Source organism: Mus caroli, chromosome 1 (assembly GCF_900094665.2).
Source record: "Mus caroli chromosome 1, CAROLI_EIJ_v1.1, whole genome shotgun sequence".
Taxonomy (NCBI): Eukaryota; Metazoa; Chordata; class Mammalia; order Rodentia; family Muridae; genus Mus; species Mus caroli.
Window position 1 is genome coordinate 124,101,496 of NC_034570.1, and position 21,976 is coordinate 124,123,471.

At 52.3% G+C, this 21,976-nt stretch overlaps 2 protein-coding genes across 2 annotated transcripts in view; both read right to left on the reverse strand.

Moving 5' to 3' along the window:
• Positions 1-2,609: 2,609 nt before the first annotated feature.
• On the reverse strand, positions 2,610-11,073 carry LOC110296054 (contactin-2-like). The gene is made up of 8 exons (XM_029475569.1): positions 11,049-11,073; positions 9,625-9,695; positions 9,124-9,358; positions 8,759-8,871; positions 7,540-7,726; positions 7,165-7,277; positions 6,664-6,832; positions 2,610-6,265 (listed from the first exon to the last, which is right to left on the reverse strand). The coding sequence occupies exons 1-8, from the start codon at positions 11,071-11,073 to the stop codon at positions 6,162-6,164; spliced, it is 1,017 nt and encodes a 338-aa protein (XP_029331429.1). The 3' UTR covers positions 2,610-6,161.
• LOC110300981 (contactin-2) overlaps positions 10,584-21,976 on the reverse strand; it is a 28,938-nt gene continuing 17,545 nt past the window's right edge. Inside the window, exons 10-23 of the mRNA XM_021171196.2 lie at positions 21,666-21,795; positions 20,002-20,152; positions 19,767-19,894; positions 19,343-19,518; positions 18,741-18,861; positions 18,122-18,280; positions 17,551-17,700; positions 15,313-15,383; positions 14,812-15,046; positions 14,447-14,559; positions 13,228-13,414; positions 12,853-12,965; positions 12,352-12,520; positions 10,584-11,953 (exon numbers count right to left, since the gene is read on the reverse strand). Coding sequence (XP_021026855.1) covers positions 11,850-11,953; positions 12,352-12,520; positions 12,853-12,965; positions 13,228-13,414; positions 14,447-14,559; positions 14,812-15,046; positions 15,313-15,383; positions 17,551-17,700; positions 18,122-18,280; positions 18,741-18,861; positions 19,343-19,518; positions 19,767-19,894; positions 20,002-20,152; positions 21,666-21,795 — 2,007 coding nt within the window. The 3' untranslated portion in view covers positions 10,584-11,849. The remainder of the gene's footprint in view (positions 11,954-12,351; positions 12,521-12,852; positions 12,966-13,227; positions 13,415-14,446; positions 14,560-14,811; positions 15,047-15,312; positions 15,384-17,550; positions 17,701-18,121; positions 18,281-18,740; positions 18,862-19,342; positions 19,519-19,766; positions 19,895-20,001; positions 20,153-21,665; positions 21,796-21,976) is intronic.

The following is a 21,976-nucleotide window of genomic DNA, read 5'->3' on the forward strand; positions in this document are numbered from 1 at the left end:
GGGCTGAAGCACCAGCTGAGAGCTCATTTCTCAAGTCAAAAGCATGAGGCAGAGGGAGATAAATGGCAGAGTCCACCCAGTGGCATAACTTCCTCCAGCAAGGTCTCAGCTATCCTACCCAAACCACCACCAAACTAGGAACCAAATACTCAAATGCTGGAGATCTCATTCATACCACCACCCACCCAGACTCAACATCCAGATCATCACAAGAGTGCTTCTAGATGTATACTGATTTTGTGGAATCATTAGATAACTAGGCACAAACTCTGTGTGTATGTGTGTGTGTGTGTACGTGTGTATGTGTGTACGTGTGTACACGTGTATGTGGATGCATGGGTGTGGAGGTCAGGGGCCTGAGGTCAACCTGGGTGGTGGTTCCTCAGGTGGCTTCCACTGGGGAAGGGGGCGGTGTAGTTTGCGTGTTTGAGACAGGGTCTTTTGCTGGGACATAGGACTCACAGATAGAGATAGGCTGGCTGGCCAGTGAGCCCTAGGAATCCACCTGTCTCTGCCTCTCCAGTGCCAGGATTACAAATGTATATCTCCATGCCCAGCTTTCTGTGTCCAGCTGAGCTTTCTCCTGCATAGCCGTGTGCCTGTATCACACCCAAGAAAACCAGCAGCTGCCAGTCTTACATCCAACTTCTGTTCAGGTTTCCACTTTTAAAACCCCTAAAGTTTTTTAGCATAATCTTAATCCAGTATCAAAGATCCATGTGCTCCATTCGGTGTTTTTCTCTTTGGTCTCTTAGCAAGTCCTTCATGTTTCTCATGATATCGGTGCACTGAAGAATCAGGCTTGTCCATTGTCTCAGATACTGTCCCTCAACCTGGACTTTGCCATGAGAAATGGCTGTTCAGTACTGAAAAGAGCCCTACATAGATGCATACTTAGTGTGTCACACCAGGAGGTTGAGGTGTTATCCTTGCCTGTCACAGCCTCATCTTTGACACAGATGTCTGGGGGTGACCCAGGGAGATCCCCTGAGGTAAGCTGTTTTGTAAACCGAAGTGCTGGGGTTTGGGGCCTATTATGTGATTCGGTCCTAGGCAGTCGGGTTAGCTCATTGTAAAGGGATCTGTGATGGATTCTGTCTGTATGGAAGGAGCTTGGTAACATACCGCTGTAGGCTCCTGTTTCACATTCTGTAGATGGAAACCACCTAGGACAACCACTTAACACTTTGCCAACATTCTCTTGCAGACCAATAGTCAAGCCGAAGGTGGATCGATCTTGTTCATAGCTGCCTCTCTGTGCCTTGGGCTTCTGAATTTTGACTCCGCTCAATTGCTTCAAATCCTGAGTCAAAAGCAATTGAGCAAAGAGGACAAAGACCTTCAGATGGGCTTTGTAAAGACAACAGCATAGTTCTGTCTGGTCGAGGTGGCATATTCCTGTAATCGCAGCTATTCGGAGACTGAGGCAGTCTAGTCTACATAGTGAGCTCATGGCCAGCCAGGACCACTTGGCAAGATCCTGCTTAGCATCTGCGTGGCTGGGGTACAGCAGCAAGCCCCCCTCAATTCAGTTCCCTGAGTCTTGTGTATATAACTGCCCTGGGAAAGTAAAAGCTGACTAAAGACTAAAGTCTGTGTGGTCTACTTGCCATGCTGGAAGGGCTCTGGTCAGAAAAACTAAGCATTGAATAGAGAGGCCTCCATTTACCTTCCTTTCCTCCCAAAACAAAACAAAAACAAAAACAAACACACACACACACACACAAACAAAAACCTGAGACACAACGTGGGTCCCACCTACTTGACACTGAAAAACCAAACTGGGGCTGCCTGCATGTATCCCTGTGTGTGCTTACCTGGAATAGCAGTCAGATGTACCCAGTGGAGTGTGTCAAGGGTAGAAATTGACTAGGAGTTCCACCACTTTGTGCCACCCTGATTGAACAACAGAGGTGATAGTCACCTCCTTACCAGTTGGGGACATTAATCTCTTCATGGGGAAGGAGGGGAGACTCTCCTTAGGGACCAGGGAGTCAACATTTCAAGTGTATTGAAATCAGAGGAACTGGAAGTAGTCCACCCCTCAACTCACCCCACTCCAGCATGCTGACCACCATTAGGTGAAACCTGCTCAGGATGTCAGCAGTGCTCAGCCTCATCTGCCTGCAGGTCTCCCAGCCTGGCTTTTCCCTCTAGTTGGAGGAAGCTGTATGGGCTGTGTGCACAGCTTCCTCAAGGTTGGCCGTGGGAGGGGTGGATGTACTGGCTGAACAACAGGCCCAGGAGGCAGGCAGGCTTTAATGAGGTGAGAAGTGCAGCTGCTTCCAGCCGCCTAGGCGGGTTCAGAAAACATCTTTATTTAAGAACTGCTTGCTACCAGAGTCAATAAATAACTACTACAAGAGCGAACAGTGGGCTGGGGTGGAGGAGCTGCATTTAAACAAGAACGGTCATCAGTGGTCCAGTGAAGCCCTGAGCTCAGAGCTATGTGGGCTCTGAAACCGGCCAAGTTGGAGGTATCTGGTGCCAAGGCAGGTTGTGTTCCCTCTAAAGAAACTTAAGGGCCCTAGGCCTCTGAGGCTACCTGGGGCTCTGAACAGAGCTTTTTGATCCTTTTCTTCCTCTTCCCTCCTCCTCTTCCCTCCTCCTCCTCCTCCTCCTCCCTCCTCCTCCTCTCTTGTTTTCTTTAATGCCCTGATTTCCCAAAGCCTGGGACCACATATACAGGTTCAAGAGGCACACTCCAGACTCCCTGGCAAGGTATAGTCTCAGCTAGCGAGAGCGAACACCACACTGGAACTCATAACAGGTGTGAGGATACTGCTGTCCCCCTGGCATGCAGGAGCCCTATTGGCTATTGGACAACTAGAAGAAGAAAAGGTGCCTCTGTTGCAGGGAAAGGCGTGAGGGAAGGATAGCTTGGCTAGCCACGCTGAGCTCTTGGCTAGAGTACAGGCTAGGATGCGCTGGGGAAGGCACGACTTTGTAAGGACTGTTCTGGGGGTCATTCCCACTGATGGCTTTTAAAATAAGCTGCAGATGGTACCTCTACGGCTTCCCTGTACTAGGCATTTGGATTCTAAGATCTCAGCTCTGGAAGGACTCAGCACCTCCTACCCCTCAAGTCAGGACTTTGCCCAACCAAGATTGGAAAGAACACCGGAAACACCTCAAAGGTTACCCAAAAGAAGTCCCTTCCTTATTCTCGAAGGCTTCCCTGACCTTGGCTTCATTCTCTCCTGTTCACGGTCGGGCTTCTCATCCCTGCCCCATTGCCTCCCGACTTCCCCACTGTCTGGGTCACCTGCTGCCCTGGATGGCAGAGCCACTCATTTGTACCATCAGATGGCAATGAGCAGTGTGGATGGAACAGAGGGCACCTCCCAGCCCCTGAAGAGGTATTTATAGGCAGCTTCACCCTTAGCCCTCGGGCCATTTCCTGCCTGTTAAGCCTAGACAGAACCCCTGGTTGTGGCTGTCCCTTTCACTTCTATCAAGAATGGATGGAATCTCTTAACAGTCAGGACCATAGCAGGGGCCAGTCCAAAAGCTTCCCCAGCCTGTACAGAAGTCAAGAGGACCCTTGGCAGGGGAGGGAATCTGAGAAGCCATTTGATCTAGCCCTCCTTCCCAAGCCAGTTAAGGTCCAAGTTTCCTCAGCAAGAGGCTTTTTTTTTTTTTTTTCTATTTACAAGCTCATGTTGTCGAGTCACCTGTGGCCTCCTTACACCTTAGCTAACACTTGGAGCTCCAAAGCTGCTGGCACAGCCTCACCTCCCCACAACAAATGCTACCTGCACAGGGCTAAGGTTTTCCTCTTCTCCGGTCTCCCAGCAGCTTGCCTGCTTTTCATGGACCTTGTTAGAAGAAAAGCTTAGGGGCTGCAGCCTCCCACTTCCCTGACCAGGTTCACTTATCCTTCCCAGACACTAGATACCCATTTCTTTAGCACCCCCTCCCCTCACCGAAACCCAAGGCAGTGAGAAATAGGGAAACCTTGGAAGGTTTCAGGTGCCCCTTTCTAGGGCTAGCTAGGGTTTTCCAGGGCTAGGCCCGAGCCAAATCCCAGCCAGCATAGGATGGGGAGGGATGCTGGACCAGCTCTGGGGTTCACATGAGGGAGAATGATCACATGGCTGAGCCCCTAGCACCCTTGTAGGTGAGGTGCTGGGAGCAGAAGAGGGAGGGTTTAATCAGCTCTAAGGAAGCTAGGGGAAGGTTTGGAGGTGGTAGGGGGAAAGAGGGGAAGGTTTGGAGGTGGTAGGGGGAAAGGTACGTGAGTGTGTGGACATCTTTAAAAAATTGTAGTGGGTAAATACTAACATAAACCCGCCCAGGAAAACAGAGCAGGGCTTAAAGTTTTAAAAACCCATAACAAAATAGAGCTCTAACTGTAAACTACAGAAACGGCTCAAGGAACAGCCGGACAAGCGCCTCTCGAAACGCCTGCTCTGCTGCTCCCACGGGCCCAGGGCGTGGACACTGGCGACTTCTGGTCGGGCTGCACAGGGTCCTGGTCTAGAGAACTCTGTCCTCGCTTTGACCTCTTTTCTTGAAATGAAAAGAGAGAGCCTGAGAGGCTTCCAGCCAGCTCTGCCTGCTGAGTTCCCAGCAGAAGCCAGCCTCAGGCCGCTGACTCCTAGAATCTGCCTGTGCCTTGGACCGAGCGCGTCCATGTTGATCTTCTCAGCACTCTGATTCTCTTGAAGCAGAGGGCTCATCCTGGAGACCAGGTGGTGACTGCCCAGCATCACACCTCTCTCCTCCACAGAGCCTCCCACAGGTGTGGAGGAGACTCTGGCCTTGTCACTTACAGACCATGTGACCCTAAGAAGTCCCTAACCCTTTCTGGACCTCCATTTTCGAGACAGGATTTCTCTGTATAGCCCTGGCTGTCCTGGAACTCACTTTGTAGACCAGGCTGGCCTCGAACTCAGAAATCCGCCTGCCTCTGTCTCCCAAGTGCTGGGATTAAAGGTGTGCGCCACCACTGCCCGGCATCATTTCCTCATCTGTTAAGGGCAAGGTATGGATAAGTCAAGCTATAAGGCTTCTTCAGCTCCTGTAGTCTGGTCTGTCACTGGTAATGTACCCAGAGCTCAAGGCAGGCTGCCTTCACCTCCACCACCTTATTAACTCTTTACTTCTGGGGACCCAAGAGAGTCCAGGCAGTTTGGGGAACATGTGTGGCCAGGTGATGGAGGGTATTCCTGGAAGCAGGCAGGACCACATTGATTCTGGCCCTTCTCAGATGCCTCTCCATCCCAGGAAAAAGAATGGATGCTGTGTTGAGAGCTGGTTTCCAGGGCCTGCAGTTATGGGAGGAGGAGGCAGGCACAAGTCTGCAGCAGAGCTGAAGGGAAGGGCACGGCATTCAGATGGGCGTCGCCTGCCCCTACCCTGGAGGGTCCACGAAGGGAGCATCCCGATGAGGCAAGGCAACTCCTCGAGACAAGCCCTTTAGTCACATAGCCACCTCAAGTGGCCCTGTCACTCCACCATTCCATCTGGAGGATGGCAGGGATGGCAGTGCTGGCTGAGAGGGCAGTGCCACCGGGGTGGTGAATGGGCCTTAGTCTGGTGCCCCTTTCCATCAGGTGGTGTAGCCTCTCAACCCTTTAGAGCTCTGATCCCCAGTAACCCAGGGCCTTGTTCTTGGCTACTGAGTAAGCAGGACTGCCGGGGAGCCACGGAAGACCACGTGGGGACTAACTGTGGTGCTTCTCCAGCAAGGACTAGGAGAGGTCCCTCTGCTTCATAGAGGGAAATTGATAGCCCACTGCTGCCCATGTTCCTGCTGGGCCTGGGACTCTCATCCCAGAGAGATGAGAGATGGCAGTGCCCACTTGTAGCCCCAGAGGGCCGTCCACTTGATCTGAAGATGTATATCAAACACCTTCTATCCAAAGGCTTGTTCCTTCTGTCCAGGACCCCAGAGGGTCCAGGCATTAGGTCTAGTATTATCATGGAAGTCACTGCCCAGTGCCTCTTGATTTAAAGAGAAATTCCTTGCCTGGTTCTATCCTGTGGCAGAATAGAAATATCCTACCTCCTACGTAAAGGGTACTGTTGGGAGTAGGTATCTAAGCCAGCCACTCTCAGGCAGTGTTGAACCACCTTGGCGTTGGAGGGGGGCTGTGGCCAGCCGCTGTGTCTGTTAGGGTGGGTGTCCAGCTTGGGTGTGGTGGGCAGCGTTGAGATCAGAGCCTCTGGCAGCCGGCGAGCATCAGTACAACCATGCAGGAGAACACAGGGCCAGGATGTGCAGGGCGGACAGCTGCGCTCTCTACCATCATGCTGGTGCCTGAAACCAGCCAGCAGCAGAAACTGGGTGGCTGAGTGAGCCTCCCAGCCCTGCCCTTACAAAAGAACCCGGAAGCCTCTGGAGAAAAGTCACACGGAGGCCTTAAGAACCGAAGACTAGTGATGTTCTTGGCCTTACCCATGAAGCACCGACCTTTGTTCTTGGTCCCCAGCCCCTTGCATTCCATAAAAAAGATGTATTCCCTCCTTACCTTGGGGTGGTTCTAGGGTACAGAGGGGACAGTGGCGTGGCACCATTCATTGCCTGCCTTTCCTTTCTCATGGGGGAGGGGTGGTGTCTAGGTTAGAGCTGGCTCTTGGGGACAATCCCTTGACCAGTATTTGGTGGACTAATACTGCTGAGGGGCTAGGTAGAAAGGGGGAAGGGAGGGGCAGTACCTCCATTTCTCACAATGTGGACTTCGGCTGGCATCCCATCCCCTCCAGGCCCCGTGGTTCGAATCTGCACCAGAGCGTGACCGATGTCTTCAGGTACTGGTATTTCTATCCAGTTCTTGCTGGTGAGGTGGAGCATAGGAGTTGGCTGCAGGTCATTCTGATACAACATCTGTGGGATAGAAGTTTCCAGATGCAGCCTCCCAGACCCTCAAGGGGTCCTTCCTGCCTCCTCCAGTTTCTCATTGGCCAAGCTCACCAGTGGGAGGTAGGTGTGCAAACAGCTAAGCTGCCTGGTCAGACCCCCAGCCCATCCCTACCCTGCCCTCATGCAGCCGTACCATGTATGTGTTTTTATAGCCTCTACCGTGAACTACCCAGAGTCCCTGTACTTCTGTTTCTCCTAGCCCCAGATGCCACACTGCTAGGGATTGCAGGTCCCTGTGACCACTGGAAAGACAGGAGCTATTGCTCCTCATAGCAGGCTTGTGTGCCCTTTCTTACCTTGTAGCCAGTGACTGTAGATTCATTTCGGAGAGGAACCACAGGGTCCCACTTAAGGCTGAGGCTGGAACTTGAGAAAGTCCAGGAGATGTTACCAGGAGGTCGCCGTGGTGCTGCGGGGGGCGGGGGGAGGAGATTGGGGACACTGTCGTATGCTTCTGCAGCCACCTGTTACCACTAGCCAGCCCCTTTCTGATGCCCACCCATATGGCAGGGATTCTTAGAACAATCTGTCACCACAAAAATCCAGAAGATGCCTCAGAGGCCATGGCCATGTTCAGTAGGTCCTCTGACCTGCTTCTGCCTGGTGCTAACCATGTGGCAGGAATTGTCCCCACCCCGTGGCACATGCCCTTCCTCATCCCTGGCACTCACGGGGCTTCATGGTCATGGCATCAGCTGAAGGGCTAGCTGGTCCGGTGCCAGCCCGGTTGTAGGCCCTCACAGTTACGTGGTACTTGGTGTTGGGGTACAGGCCGGTGACTCGGGCACTGGAGTCTAGCCCTGCCGTCCTCACTCGGTCAGCGGCTGCTTCTTTGTCCCCGGCTTTCCAGTAGCGAATCTACAAGGGGCAGGATATGTTAAAGTGCATGGCAAAGCTTTTGGCTGCACAGTCTCCATGCTTCCATGCTTCTCTGGTACTCAGGCTGGTCTAGTTTGATAACCTGCACACTAGGTCAGGTGACCTAGAAAGAATGGTAATGGGACTGTGGCTATTCAACAGTGTCTACTCCAAGGAAGGTGTCCAGGATATGGAAGGAAAGAAGTAGGTGGCTAGTGGGGAGATGAGCAGAGGTGAGAAAGGCCCAGATTATCGCCATCTTTTGTTTGTTTGTTTGTTTGTTTGTTTGTTTGTTTGTTTGTTTTTCCAGACAGGGTTTCTCTGTGTAGCACTGGCTGTCCCGAACTCACTCTGTAGACCAGGCTGGCCTCGAACTCAGAAATCCACCTGCCTCTGCCTCCCAAGTGCTGAGATTAAAGGCATGCGCTACCACTGCCTGGTGGTTATTGCCATCTTTAAGCCTTCTAAAGCTCCCCACATCACTTAGGCCATGCCCAGCAAGGCCTAGTACCAATTCTAGTACCAATGGAGTGCCAGGGTCTTCTGCAGACCTGTGGCTGCCTCTGCCTCCTACACTTCAGTTCCCAGAGGCTGGCTCTCAATGCAGTGTTCATCTCACTCACTCAGGTGCTAGCTTGGAGCATCTGCTGGGATACAAAGTGTACGTGTGTGCTTGTAACGTGCCCAGTATACACAACTCCAGTCACCAGCAGAATAGCAGACCTTAAATAGTCTTCAATCAAGGGCTAAGAGTGGAGCTAGCGTCTCCCAGTGATCTGTCTAACCTATTGTGCAAAACTCAGGAGCCAACCCTGGGAGGCACAGCCTGATGGTGGGGTTCTCTCTCTCTCTCTCTCTCTCTCTCTCTCTCTCTCTGACAATATTTGGCCTGGGTGTTTGGTCTTCCTTCCCTCTTGATCCCCTCACCGAGGAATTAGTGATCCTAGGGGAATGACTAGTAAGCTGTCAGATGTTGCCATCTACTCTGGAAAGCCTAGCCCCGCCTCTTTCCGGCCCATGGGGGATGCTCACCTCATATCCCAGGAGGATGCCGTTCATGTCTTGTAGCACAGGCTCCCAGCTCACGTTCATCTCTGAGGATGAGGAACCCTTGGCCCAGACCTTGGCAGGGGCCACCTTGGGCTCTAGGGGGAATAAATAAAGAATGGGCATATGTTGCCAAGACACCTCTGCATCCCACAGAGTGACTGACCCCGACTATGACTGTGCTGAGGATTTGGGGGGAAATCCCAGGGCCCAAGATGAAACTCAGTGCGCAGGATGAAGCCCAGGGGACACCAAGTGCACCCCAGGCTTGCTTCTCCTCCCATGGTGTCCCCTCTTCTTCCCTGAGCCAGGGAGTGCAGGAGGGCCAGGCCCCAGGCCCCACAGTCTACCTTCCTCTGCCGAGTACACGATGGCAGTGAGGCTCTCGGGCCCATCCCCCCGGCGATTGTAGCTTCGGATCTTGACCTCAAAGGGTGTGTAGGGATGGATGCTGTCATTGCTGTAGACGAAGTACTGGGTATCAGCACCGGGCACCCGGGCCGTCTGCCAACTGGAGCTGCCTTGCCTGCGGAAGGACAGCAGGTAGCCGAAGCCGTCTCCATTCTGGTACTCCCGTGACATGGGCTGAGGGCAAGAGCACGGTGTGGGCCAGGGGTCATCGGTATGTGTCCCTACCCATCCATCAAACTCCACCCAGTCTTCACCCAGAGGAGTGACCCCGGGATGCCTGTGAGAGATGCAGGGGTTGGAGAGGGGAGGGAGGGAAGCTGCCTTCATCGGTCTTTTCTGTTGCTGCCACTTTGTCTGTAGACAAACTATGTCAGGAGGGAAAGGGGTGTGACTCCTGAGAGGCAAGGCACCTGCCTGCTTCTCTGTCCCTGTCCACTTACAGTCCAGTTGATGGTAAGCTCTCCAGGGGCTCCTCCCCCTCCACTGAGTCCAGATGGTGCCACAGAGGGGACTGTAAGGGACAAGAAACACAAATGGGTCATGTTAATGGGCAGAAAGTGGGGAGGGGGGAATCCCCTAGCCTGTGCCTCAATCATCTTAGATGGGGTGTCCTAAGTTATTTTCCCATAGTTTTTCTGTGCATGACTGCAGAGTCAGGCCAGCCTGAAAACAATTCCCATCTTTGCTGTACTTCCTCTGTCTAGTCACTTAACCTTTCTGGGCCCCAATTATACTCTCTAGATGATGATGATGATGGTGGTGGTGGTGATGGTGATGATGTGTCTGTCAAAGTGAAAGTAGAAGAATTGAAATGAGAGGCCAGGCCAGGCAGTGGTGGTACACACCATTAATCCCAGCACTTGGGAGGCAAAGGTAGGCGGATTTCTGAGTTCGAGGCCAGCCTGGCCTACAAAAGTGAGTTCCAGGACAGCCAGGACTATACAGAGAAACCCTGTCTCGGAAAAGAAAAAAAAAAAGAAAGAAAGAAAGAAAGAAAAGAAAAGAAAAGAAAAGAAAAGAAAAGAAAAGAAAAGAAAAGAAAAGAAAAGAGAAAAAAGAAAAAAGAAAAAAGAAATGAGAGGCCAGGCAGCACGGAATGGCTACTCTTGTATGTCATCCTTACCCCTGTTGGCTGAAAGTAGAAGAATTGAAATGAGAGGCCAGGCCAGGCAGTGGTGGTGCACACCTTTAATCCCAGCACTTGGGAGGCAAAGGTAGGCGGATTTCTGAGTTCGAGGCCAGCCTGGCCTACAAAGTGAGTTCCAGGACAGCCAGGACTATACAGAGAAACCCTGTCTCGGAAAAGAAAAAAAAAAAAAAGAAAGAAAGANGACAGGATTTCTCTGTATAGCCCTGGCTGTCCTGGAACTCACTTTGTAGACCAGGCTGGCCTCGAACTCAGAAATCCGCCTGCCTCTGTCTCCCAAGTGCTGGGATTAAAGGTGTGCGCCACCACTGCCCGGCATCATTTCCTCATCTGTTAAGGGCAAGGTATGGATAAGTCAAGCTATAAGGCTTCTTCAGCTCCTGTAGTCTGGTCTGTCACTGGTAATGTACCCAGAGCTCAAGGCAGGCTGCCTTCACCTCCACCACCTTATTAACTCTTTACTTCTGGGGACCCAAGAGAGTCCAGGCAGTTTGGGGAACATGTGTGGCCAGGTGATGGAGGGTATTCCTGGAAGCAGGCAGGACCACATTGATTCTGGCCCTTCTCAGATGCCTCTCCATCCCAGGAAAAAGAATGGATGCTGTGTTGAGAGCTGGTTTCCAGGGCCTGCAGTTATGGGAGGAGGAGGCAGGCACAAGTCTGCAGCAGAGCTGAAGGGAAGGGCACGGCATTCAGATGGGCGTCGCCTGCCCCTACCCTGGAGGGTCCACGAAGGGAGCATCCCGATGAGGCAAGGCAACTCCTCGAGACAAGCCCTTTAGTCACATAGCCACCTCAAGTGGCCCTGTCACTCCACCATTCCATCTGGAGGATGGCAGGGATGGCAGTGCTGGCTGAGAGGGCAGTGCCACCGGGGTGGTGAATGGGCCTTAGTCTGGTGCCCCTTTCCATCAGGTGGTGTAGCCTCTCAACCCTTTAGAGCTCTGATCCCCAGTAACCCAGGGCCTTGTTCTTGGCTACTGAGTAAGCAGGACTGCCGGGGAGCCACGGAAGACCACGTGGGGACTAACTGTGGTGCTTCTCCAGCAAGGACTAGGAGAGGTCCCTCTGCTTCATAGAGGGAAATTGATAGCCCACTGCTGCCCATGTTCCTGCTGGGCCTGGGACTCTCATCCCAGAGAGATGAGAGATGGCAGTGCCCACTTGTAGCCCCAGAGGGCCGTCCACTTGATCTGAAGATGTATATCAAACACCTTCTATCCAAAGGCTTGTTCCTTCTGTCCAGGACCCCAGAGGGTCCAGGCATTAGGTCTAGTATTATCATGGAAGTCACTGCCCAGTGCCTCTTGATTTAAAGAGAAATTCCTTGCCTGGTTCTATCCTGTGGCAGAATAGAAATATCCTACCTCCTACGTAAAGGGTACTGTTGGGAGTAGGTATCTAAGCCAGCCACTCTCAGGCAGTGTTGAACCACCTTGGCGTTGGAGGGGGGCTGTGGCCAGCCGCTGTGTCTGTTAGGGTGGGTGTCCAGCTTGGGTGTGGTGGGCAGCGTTGAGATCAGAGCCTCTGGCAGCCGGCGAGCATCAGTACAACCATGCAGGAGAACACAGGGCCAGGATGTGCAGGGCGGACAGCTGCGCTCTCTACCATCATGCTGGTGCCTGAAACCAGCCAGCAGCAGAAACTGGGTGGCTGAGTGAGCCTCCCAGCCCTGCCCTTACAAAAGAACCCGGAAGCCTCTGGAGAAAAGTCACACGGAGGCCTTAAGAACCGAAGACTAGTGATGTTCTTGGCCTTACCCATGAAGCACCGACCTTTGTTCTTGGTCCCCAGCCCCTTGCATTCCATAAAAAAGATGTATTCCCTCCTTACCTTGGGGTGGTTCTAGGGTACAGAGGGGACAGTGGCGTGGCACCATTCATTGCCTGCCTTTCCTTTCTCATGGGGGAGGGGTGGTGTCTAGGTTAGAGCTGGCTCTTGGGGACAATCCCTTGACCAGTATTTGGTGGACTAATACTGCTGAGGGGCTAGGTAGAAAGGGGGAAGGGAGGGGCAGTACCTCCATTTCTCACAATGTGGACTTCGGCTGGCATCCCATCCCCTCCAGGCCCCGTGGTTCGAATCTGCACCAGAGCGTGACCGATGTCTTCAGGTACTGGTATTTCTATCCAGTTCTTGCTGGTGAGGTGGAGCATAGGAGTTGGCTGCAGGTCATTCTGATACAACATCTGTGGGATAGAAGTTTCCAGATGCAGCCTCCCAGACCCTCAAGGGGTCCTTCCTGCCTCCTCCAGTTTCTCATTGGCCAAGCTCACCAGTGGGAGGTAGGTGTGCAAACAGCTAAGCTGCCTGGTCAGACCCCCAGCCCATCCCTACCCTGCCCTCATGCAGCCGTACCATGTATGTGTTTTTATAGCCTCTACCGTGAACTACCCAGAGTCCCTGTACTTCTGTTTCTCCTAGCCCCAGATGCCACACTGCTAGGGATTGCAGGTCCCTGTGACCACTGGAAAGACAGGAGCTATTGCTCCTCATAGCAGGCTTGTGTGCCCTTTCTTACCTTGTAGCCAGTGACTGTAGATTCATTTCGGAGAGGAACCACAGGGTCCCACTTAAGGCTGAGGCTGGAACTTGAGAAAGTCCAGGAGATGTTACCAGGAGGTCGCCGTGGTGCTGCGGGGGGCGGGGGGAGGAGATTGGGGACACTGTCGTATGCTTCTGCAGCCACCTGTTACCACTAGCCAGCCCCTTTCTGATGCCCACCCATATGGCAGGGATTCTTAGAACAATCTGTCACCACAAAAATCCAGAAGATGCCTCAGAGGCCATGGCCATGTTCAGTAGGTCCTCTGACCTGCTTCTGCCTGGTGCTAACCATGTGGCAGGAATTGTCCCCACCCCGTGGCACATGCCCTTCCTCATCCCTGGCACTCACGGGGCTTCATGGTCATGGCATCAGCTGAAGGGCTAGCTGGTCCGGTGCCAGCCCGGTTGTAGGCCCTCACAGTTACGTGGTACTTGGTGTTGGGGTACAGGCCGGTGACTCGGGCACTGGAGTCTAGCCCTGCCGTCCTCACTCGGTCAGCGGCTGCTTCTTTGTCCCCGGCTTTCCAGTAGCGAATCTACAAGGGGCAGGATATGTTAAAGTGCATGGCAAAGCTTTTGGCTGCACAGTCTCCATGCTTCCATGCTTCTCTGGTACTCAGGCTGGTCTAGTTTGATAACCTGCACACTAGGTCAGGTGACCTAGAAAGAATGGTAATGGGACTGTGGCTATTCAACAGTGTCTACTCCAAGGAAGGTGTCCAGGATATGGAAGGAAAGAAGTAGGTGGCTAGTGGGGAGATGAGCAGAGGTGAGAAAGGCCCAGATTATCGCCATCTTTTGTTTGTTTGTTTGTTTGTTTGTTTGTTTGTTTGTTTGTTTTTCCAGACAGGGTTTCTCTGTGTAGCACTGGCTGTCCCGAACTCACTCTGTAGACCAGGCTGGCCTCGAACTCAGAAATCCACCTGCCTCTGCCTCCCAAGTGCTGAGATTAAAGGCATGCGCTACCACTGCCTGGTGGTTATTGCCATCTTTAAGCCTTCTAAAGCTCCCCACATCACTTAGGCCATGCCCAGCAAGGCCTAGTACCAATTCTAGTACCAATGGAGTGCCAGGGTCTTCTGCAGACCTGTGGCTGCCTCTGCCTCCTACACTTCAGTTCCCAGAGGCTGGCTCTCAATGCAGTGTTCATCTCACTCACTCAGGTGCTAGCTTGGAGCATCTGCTGGGATACAAAGTGTACGTGTGTGCTTGTAACGTGCCCAGTATACACAACTCCAGTCACCAGCAGAATAGCAGACCTTAAATAGTCTTCAATCAAGGGCTAAGAGTGGAGCTAGCGTCTCCCAGTGATCTGTCTAACCTATTGTGCAAAACTCAGGAGCCAACCCTGGGAGGCACAGCCTGATGGTGGGGTTCTCTCTCTCTCTCTCTCTCTCTCTCTCTCTCTCTCTGACAATATTTGGCCTGGGTGTTTGGTCTTCCTTCCCTCTTGATCCCCTCACCGAGGAATTAGTGATCCTAGGGGAATGACTAGTAAGCTGTCAGATGTTGCCATCTACTCTGGAAAGCCTAGCCCCGCCTCTTTCCGGCCCATGGGGGATGCTCACCTCATATCCCAGGAGGATGCCGTTCATGTCTTGTAGCACAGGCTCCCAGCTCACGTTCATCTCTGAGGATGAGGAACCCTTGGCCCAGACCTTGGCAGGGGCCACCTTGGGCTCTAGGGGGAATAAATAAAGAATGGGCATATGTTGCCAAGACACCTCTGCATCCCACAGAGTGACTGACCCCGACTATGACTGTGCTGAGGATTTGGGGGGAAATCCCAGGGCCCAAGATGAAACTCAGTGCGCAGGATGAAGCCCAGGGGACACCAAGTGCACCCCAGGCTTGCTTCTCCTCCCATGGTGTCCCCTCTTCTTCCCTGAGCCAGGGAGTGCAGGAGGGCCAGGCCCCAGGCCCCACAGTCTACCTTCCTCTGCCGAGTACACGATGGCAGTGAGGCTCTCGGGCCCATCCCCCCGGCGATTGTAGCTTCGGATCTTGACCTCAAAGGGTGTGTAGGGATGGATGCTGTCATTGCTGTAGACGAAGTACTGGGTATCAGCACCGGGCACCCGGGCCGTCTGCCAACTGGAGCTGCCTTGCCTGCGGAAGGACAGCAGGTAGCCGAAGCCGTCTCCATTCTGGTACTCCCGTGACATGGGCTGAGGGCAAGAGCACGGTGTGGGCCAGGGGTCATCGGTATGTGTCCCTACCCATCCATCAAACTCCACCCAGTCTTCACCCAGAGGAGTGACCCCGGGATGCCTGTGAGAGATGCAGGGGTTGGAGAGGGGAGGGAGGGAAGCTGCCTTCATCGGTCTTTTCTGTTGCTGCCACTTTGTCTGTAGACAAACTATGTCAGGAGGGAAAGGGGTGTGACTCCTGAGAGGCAAGGCACCTGCCTGCTTCTCTGTCCCTGTCCACTTACAGTCCAGTTGATGGTAAGCTCTCCAGGGGCTCCTCCCCCTCCACTGAGTCCAGATGGTGCCACAGAGGGGACTGTAAGGGACAAGAAACACAAATGGGTCATGTTAATGGGCAGAAAGTGGGGAGGGGGGAATCCCCTAGCCTGTGCCTCAATCATCTTAGATGGGGTGTCCTAAGTTATTTTCCCATAGTTTTTCTGTGCATGACTGCAGAGTCAGGCCAGCCTGAAAACAATTCCCATCTTTGCTGTACTTCCTCTGTCTAGTCACTTAACCTTTCTGGGCCCCAATTATACTCTCTAGATGATGATGATGATGGTGGTGGTGGTGATGGTGATGATGTGTCTGTCAAAGTGAAAGTAGAAGAATTGAAATGAGAGGCCAGGCCAGGCAGTGGTGGTACACACCATTAATCCCAGCACTTGGGAGGCAAAGGTAGGCGGATTTCTGAGTTCGAGGCCAGCCTGGCCTACAAAAGTGAGTTCCAGGACAGCCAGGACTATACAGAGAAACCCTGTCTCGGAAAAGAAAAAAAAAAAGAAAGAAAGAAAGAAAGAAAAGAAAAGAAAAGAAAAGAAAAGAAAAGAAAAGAAAAGAAAAGAAAAGAAAAGAGAAAAAAGAAAAAAGAAAAAAGAAATGAGAGGCCAGGCAGCACAGAATGGCTACTCTTGTATGTCATCCTTACCCCTGTTGGCTTTAGCTAAACCAGAGACCAACTCCAGTTTGCTTCAGCTGATGAGACTAAAGGATTTTGAATGCCAGTTAATGCAAACAACAACAAAACAATACATTTTGTTAGAGGGTAGTCCAAGGTATTTCCCTGATTCTCTCTCTCCCTCTCTCCCTCTCCTTCCCTCTCTCCCCTCTCGATTTAATCTCCTGTCTTTGGTATTAAACAAGACTGATAAACACAAAGATGGCTTCTGTCAGCTCACAGAGGGCCAGGGTTAAGACAGAAAGCCTGAGGTCCAGAGCAGTTAAGCAACTTGTCCAAAGTTCACACAGCTAATGCACCGCCCAGCTAGAACGTGATCTCCGCTCTTATGACTTTAAAAATCCTCGCTATCCCTTTGCGCGTCTGTGCGCATCAGTTTCTGAGATGTAGAATCAGAGACCCCTCTTAGCCCGTATCCCTAAGAAGTTCGGTCAGAAAGCATGCCTTCTGGAGTTTCCTACTCGACATGGATGCCAGATTAAAATGTTGTGTGGTTCCAGAACCTGGGGAGTCAGCCTGGAGCAGGTAGAAGACATGGAGGTAGACCCTCCACCACATACAAGCACAGGTCTGGCTGGATAGGAGGGAGACAGGATTCTGACCACGATGCCGCTGTGTGGTCCCAGGCCCTCTGCTGGGAATGGTCAGAGCATAGCAGCTGCCTCTGGGCAGGTGAAGGCCATGCCTGGGCCCTTCCTGGTTCTCTCATCACACTCTCCCTTGGCTCTGACAAACAAAGTGTGCTTTCACTGAGGGTCACAGGCACATTATTATCCCTCCTGCTCCACAGATGCCAGCGAAACAGGGCCTGGAGTCTGGCTGCCTCTCCAGTCCCCTGCACAGTGCATGATGTGTCCACACACACACACACACACACACACACACACACACACACAGTGTACACATGCACACAGACACCTTCCTCATTAGCTGATTTCTGCAGTTTGTGGGCACTTAAAAACCCGCTCAAGGTCCTTGTCCTAGGTTCAAGAGCAGGCTCTCCCAGTGTGACCCTTGTTCAAATCAGCTCTTCTGGCTTTAAATACTAAGCCAAAACAATGACTACAGATCTGCCTGCAGGCGTGCTTTTCAGCAAGGGGTTTGGATCAGGCGGTTTGTCTAAGCAGCAGCTTTGTCTCTAACTTTTCATCTTTCTGCCTATTGACCAGGGAGCGGAGGCCTGGTAAGCAGATTGGAACTTTGTTTCTGCTTCCTCTGCTGGGGTTCCCTTGGCTGCCCCTCCCTCCCACCCACTCTGATGCCCCCTCTGTTGGGGCTCCCCCTACTGGAGCTCCTCCCCCACACCGCTGGAGCTCCCCCACCCAGGGCTCCCTCTGCTGGGGCTCCCCTCCTGAGGTTCCCCCCCCCAAATGCTGGAGCTCCTCCCCTAGAGCACTCTCTGCTAGGGCTCCTCCCGCCACAGCGCTGGAGCTCCCCGTCTAGAGCCTAGAGTTCCCTCTGCTGGGGACTCCCTCTCCTGGGGCTCCCTTTGCAGAGTTCTCTTTAGAACTCCAGACACACTCACCTGCTTCCTTAGTGCGAATTTTGCTGGAGGGGCCGCTGGGCTCCCCAGTGCCCAAGATGTTGCTAGCTGAAACCCGAAACTCATAGTCCATCCAAGGCATGAGCCCCAGCACCTGGGCAGTCTCCGCGTTGCCCTCGATATTCACAGGATCTGCAAGGTCCCAGGCAGTCAGCGGCCAGTGGCCATTTATGATGGTGGCAGGTTCTGGACCCATGTGACTATTTGTGTTCTGCCCTCAGTGTGGCCCTACTGTTCGCTAAGCCCTCAATTACTCTTTGACTGAAAAGCTAGTGAGCTCTGATGCCACAGGGCCTTTGCTCTTCCCTCCACCCATGTTGAGCATGCTGGCGTTCTCTAGCAACACAAGGCTGCTGCCTCCAGCTCTCCCTCTCCTTACCATCCTGGCTATGAAGGTTTCCCTGCCTGTCTAGGTTCTCCCTGGAGGTAAGAGAACACACCTTAATTCTTTTCAAAGCCTTAGGGTCAGCCCTTGACCCTTTGACCCCTGTCTTCCACTGTGCACACAGTGGGGGCTTTATTAAAACTGACCCACATGGTGCCTCATACTTACTGGTCCGAACCTGCTTCCATTTCCCTGAGGGTGGAGTCCGTGCTTGCAGGGTGTACTTGGCAATGGGGCTGTGATTGTCAAAGCCACGACTCCAGCTAAGCTGAACAGTAGTGTCTCCAATGTCTCTCACCACCACACCCCCAGGGGGACCTGGGGGACCTGTAAGAGGCAGAGTACCCTGGGTCAGAGGAGGGCAGCTCCCACTTTGAGTTGGTTTTATCTAGCCTCAGCTTGGGCTGACTCAGTATCTAGATGGGGCATCAAAGAGCAGGAGAGATCGGGTGGGAGGCCAGAGGATGGGGGCAGAGGAGAAAGATGAGGAGTGAAGCATCTCAGACTTGGTGGCTCACAGAGGGGTGTACAAGTTTGCCCTGCACTGGACCTGGAACTCCTGAGCTCATGACGTAAAGTCTTGGGGGTGTTTAGGGTACATTTTCTTTCTTGAGCATGGCTTTGGAAGACACAGTCTACTCATTTAGGACCCACAAAGAACTACACAGGCATTAAACAGAAGCGTCCATCTCTCCGGCTTCTGTCAGCCTTCAGGGAGGGAAGAGAGGTGGGGAGAGTCGGAAAGCCTAGAGCCTCTCTGAGACCTGGGGTGGCTGACTCCCATTACCTCGGACCAGGACTGTAGCCTCCTTGGATGCACCGTCCACCACTGTCTGGGCCATGCATGTGTATGTCCCTCCGTGGCGTAGCTGGGCATTCAGGATAGTCAGGTCCCCGATGGTCTCCTTCTGTGCACAGGGGACAGCAAGGAATGATGAGACAGGAGGAAGCCCTGACTAGCGTAATAGGCCACAAGACGAAATGGAGCCTAGATTCCCTGGCTGAATGGTATCCATGCTCTCTGTGCCTCAGTGTTCCTATCTGTTCAGTGGGAAGAATGAGCTACTTGGTACCAGTGGACATCAAAGCATGCCACATAAGACAGACTTCATGAGCCATGTTAATGATGGCATTTGTACTAGGGGAGAGGGACAGTAGCGGAGAGAATCTCCTGGGGCACTTGGAATGCTAAAGCTTGATTCTAACTTAGAAGGGTGGTCCTTGGGTGGATGCAGGAAAGGTGGCGGTGGGTCCTAGGATGAGCTTTCTCGGCATGGCCTCGGGGGTTAGGGGAAACTTTGGAAAGCCTGGAGCTGGTAATGACTGAGGCCATCTCAAGTCCCCTGTCTTATCTGGAAGGAGGGAGAATTATGAGGCCTTAGGCCTTACCACGCTGGCTCTCCGGTAGTGACCTCCAGGCTTATCAAAGTCAACAGGGAAGTCATCCAGGGTCCAGGTGAACGTGAGGTCCATAGTGGGGTCATGCGAGGCGTGGCACTGTAGAGTCAGGTTATCACCCACATTGATGTCAGCACTCGAAGGAGCTAGAGTGATCTTCGTTGCATCTACAAAGCAAAACAGCAACAACAAAACAAGGCTCTGTGATGGAAAAAGCCCAGGAAGGAGAGAGGCTCTGGCCTGTACCCCTAGAAGAGATGCATATTCATGAGTAGCCAGATTCTGGAGACTGGCCAGGGGTGGTCCCAAGAGAGACTGAGTTCTGAGGTCGCCTTGAAAGCAGATGTACAGGAAGCCAAGAGCAAGATGATTGGCAGAACAGCATCCCAGCATCTGAACAAACCACAGTCCTTACCTCGCACAGACAGGATCCCGGTACTGTTGGCTTTGCCCATGAAGTTCTCAGCAAAGCAGGTATATTTGCCTTCATCTGATCGACTGATGTTTCTGATAATCAAGGTGCCGTCCAAAGTGACAGTCACTCTGCAGCAAGGACAGAAAAAGATCTAGTCAACTGAGGGACACACCGTGGCCTTTGGAAGGGGACTGGCCTCCAAGACGTCATCTCAGCGCTGCCACACAGAACCTACCTGGTACTGTTCCCCAGAATCTCAGTACCCTTGCTCCACAGTATTGTAGCTTTTGGAGCCGCACGGGGCTGGCACGGGATAGTGATCTCTCCCCCTCGGGCTGCAGGGATCAGCCGCCTCACAGGGTTCTGCCTGAAGTCTGGGGCCAGAGCTGCAGGAGAGAGGGTGCTCAAACACTCACCCTTGAGATAGCCACCCGCCCACCTCAACTAAGATGTCACCTGTCTATGTGCTAAGCATCTGGCCTCTGGAGACCAACTTGTCAAGTGGCAGCAACATCTCTAGAACTCATCTACCCCTGTGTCATCACATCTGGCTCCACTCGTCCCTCTCACACGCTCCAACCATCTGTCTTGTTTTCAACTTTTTCCCTTTTTCTTTTAAAGACTTCTTTTATTTTTACTTTACGTATATGAGTGTTTTGCCTGCTTGTATGTCTGGGTACCACCTGCATGCAGTGCCTGAGGTGGCCAGAAGAGGGCGTATGAGTCTCTGGAACTGTGAGGTAATTGTGAGCCACCCTGTGGGTACTGGGGATGGAACCTGGGTCTGCTGTGTAAGAGCAGCCAGTTCTCTTAACTGATGAGTCATCTTTCCACGTCCGCGCCCCACCAGCTTTCCTTTTAACCCCCTGAATGCCAAGTCTTACCTGCCTTTGGATCGTTGTGTCTGCATGCATATTACCTGAAACTTCCCCAGATATTTACAAGTCTGTCTCCCTCAGGTCACAGTCTAAACGTGACTTCCTCAGAGTCTTTCCTGACCACCCCATCTAACCTGCTCACCTGGGTTCCACTGCTGTCCTTGGTATTTTTTTTTTTTTTACTGTACTTTTAGGGTTCTCTGGAATGAATTCTGTCTAAGTTTGTTCCTCTCCCTTTTCTTGTACAGTACTTTTAAGTATTTAAGTACTTCTGCATTTGCTCCTCATGAGATGTTTTGTAAGTTATTGGTTGAATAATTGAATGAAAGGAAGAGTCTTGGGGCTGGAGAGATGGCTCAGTAGGTCAGAGCATGGACCTGAGTTTAATTTCCAGTGCCCAATGGCTCACAACCATCTGTAACTCCAGTTTCAGGAGAATCAACACTTTCTTTTAACTTCTATAACATGTGATACACATACAAATTCAGGCATTCGTACAAATAAAATAAAAAATAAAACAAGTAAGTCTTTGTTGAGCCTTATTAAACTTAATAAAGGCTTCTAACATTCATCTTGCAGCAGAGAAAACGTGCCTCGTAAGCGCAAGTGGCTGGTGTTCCTTGTCCCCGCCAGAATGTCAGGCCTGTCATAGTTCACCCTTTGAATTTCAATTCCCCTCAAAGCGGTGTTCAAGGACAGGACGAAGCATTTTTTAAAATCAGGAAACCGAGGCATAGAATCAGGTAGCTTGCCACAGGCCACAGAGCTGAAGGAACTAGGTTAAATACAGATCAGATCTTTTCACTGCAGCAAGTAAAAAAACCAAAAAAAACAAAAACTATGTCTTTGGAAAACTCTCAGTCTCATGTCTTGAAACTGGTGCTACTCGGGGGCCATTGGAAAACAAGAAAGAACATATATGTGTATGTTAGCACATGAGCCTGCAAGTGTGTGTTTGGAGAAGCCCAGCCAGACACAGCCATCAAACACCAAGGCTGTCTCTGCCTCCTGGGTCCTTTACCTTGTACAGCCAGCTCAGCACTGGCATAGATGGTGCCATGCTTGTTTTCTGCCACACACTGGTACATGCCAGAGTCCTCCAGGTTCAGCTTAGAGAATCGCAGGTCCCCAGCCAAGACCTCTACCCGGTTCTGTGCAGAAGAGCCAAGGCAGGGAGATGAAGACCACTGGAGGCCACGAAGGGGCCAGGGGCGGGTGGTGATGGTGGTGGTGGTGGTGATGGTGATGGTGGTGGTGATGGTGATGGTGGTGGTGGTGGTGGTGATGGTGATGGTGGTGGTGATGGTGATGGTGGTGGTGATGGTGGTGGTG

Coding starts and splice junctions, on each gene's coding strand:
- LOC110296054 (XM_029475569.1), bottom strand. CDS start 11,073: ATGCTCCCTTCGTGGACCCTCCAGG. Junction 9,696..11,048: donor CCCTTCGTGGACCCTCCAGG/GTAGGGGCAGGC, acceptor TGTCCCTTACAG/TCCCCTCTGTGGCACCATCT. Junction 8,872..9,123: donor CGTGTACTCGGCAGAGGAAG/GTAGACTGTGGG, acceptor TATTCCCCCTAG/AGCCCAAGGTGGCCCCTGCC.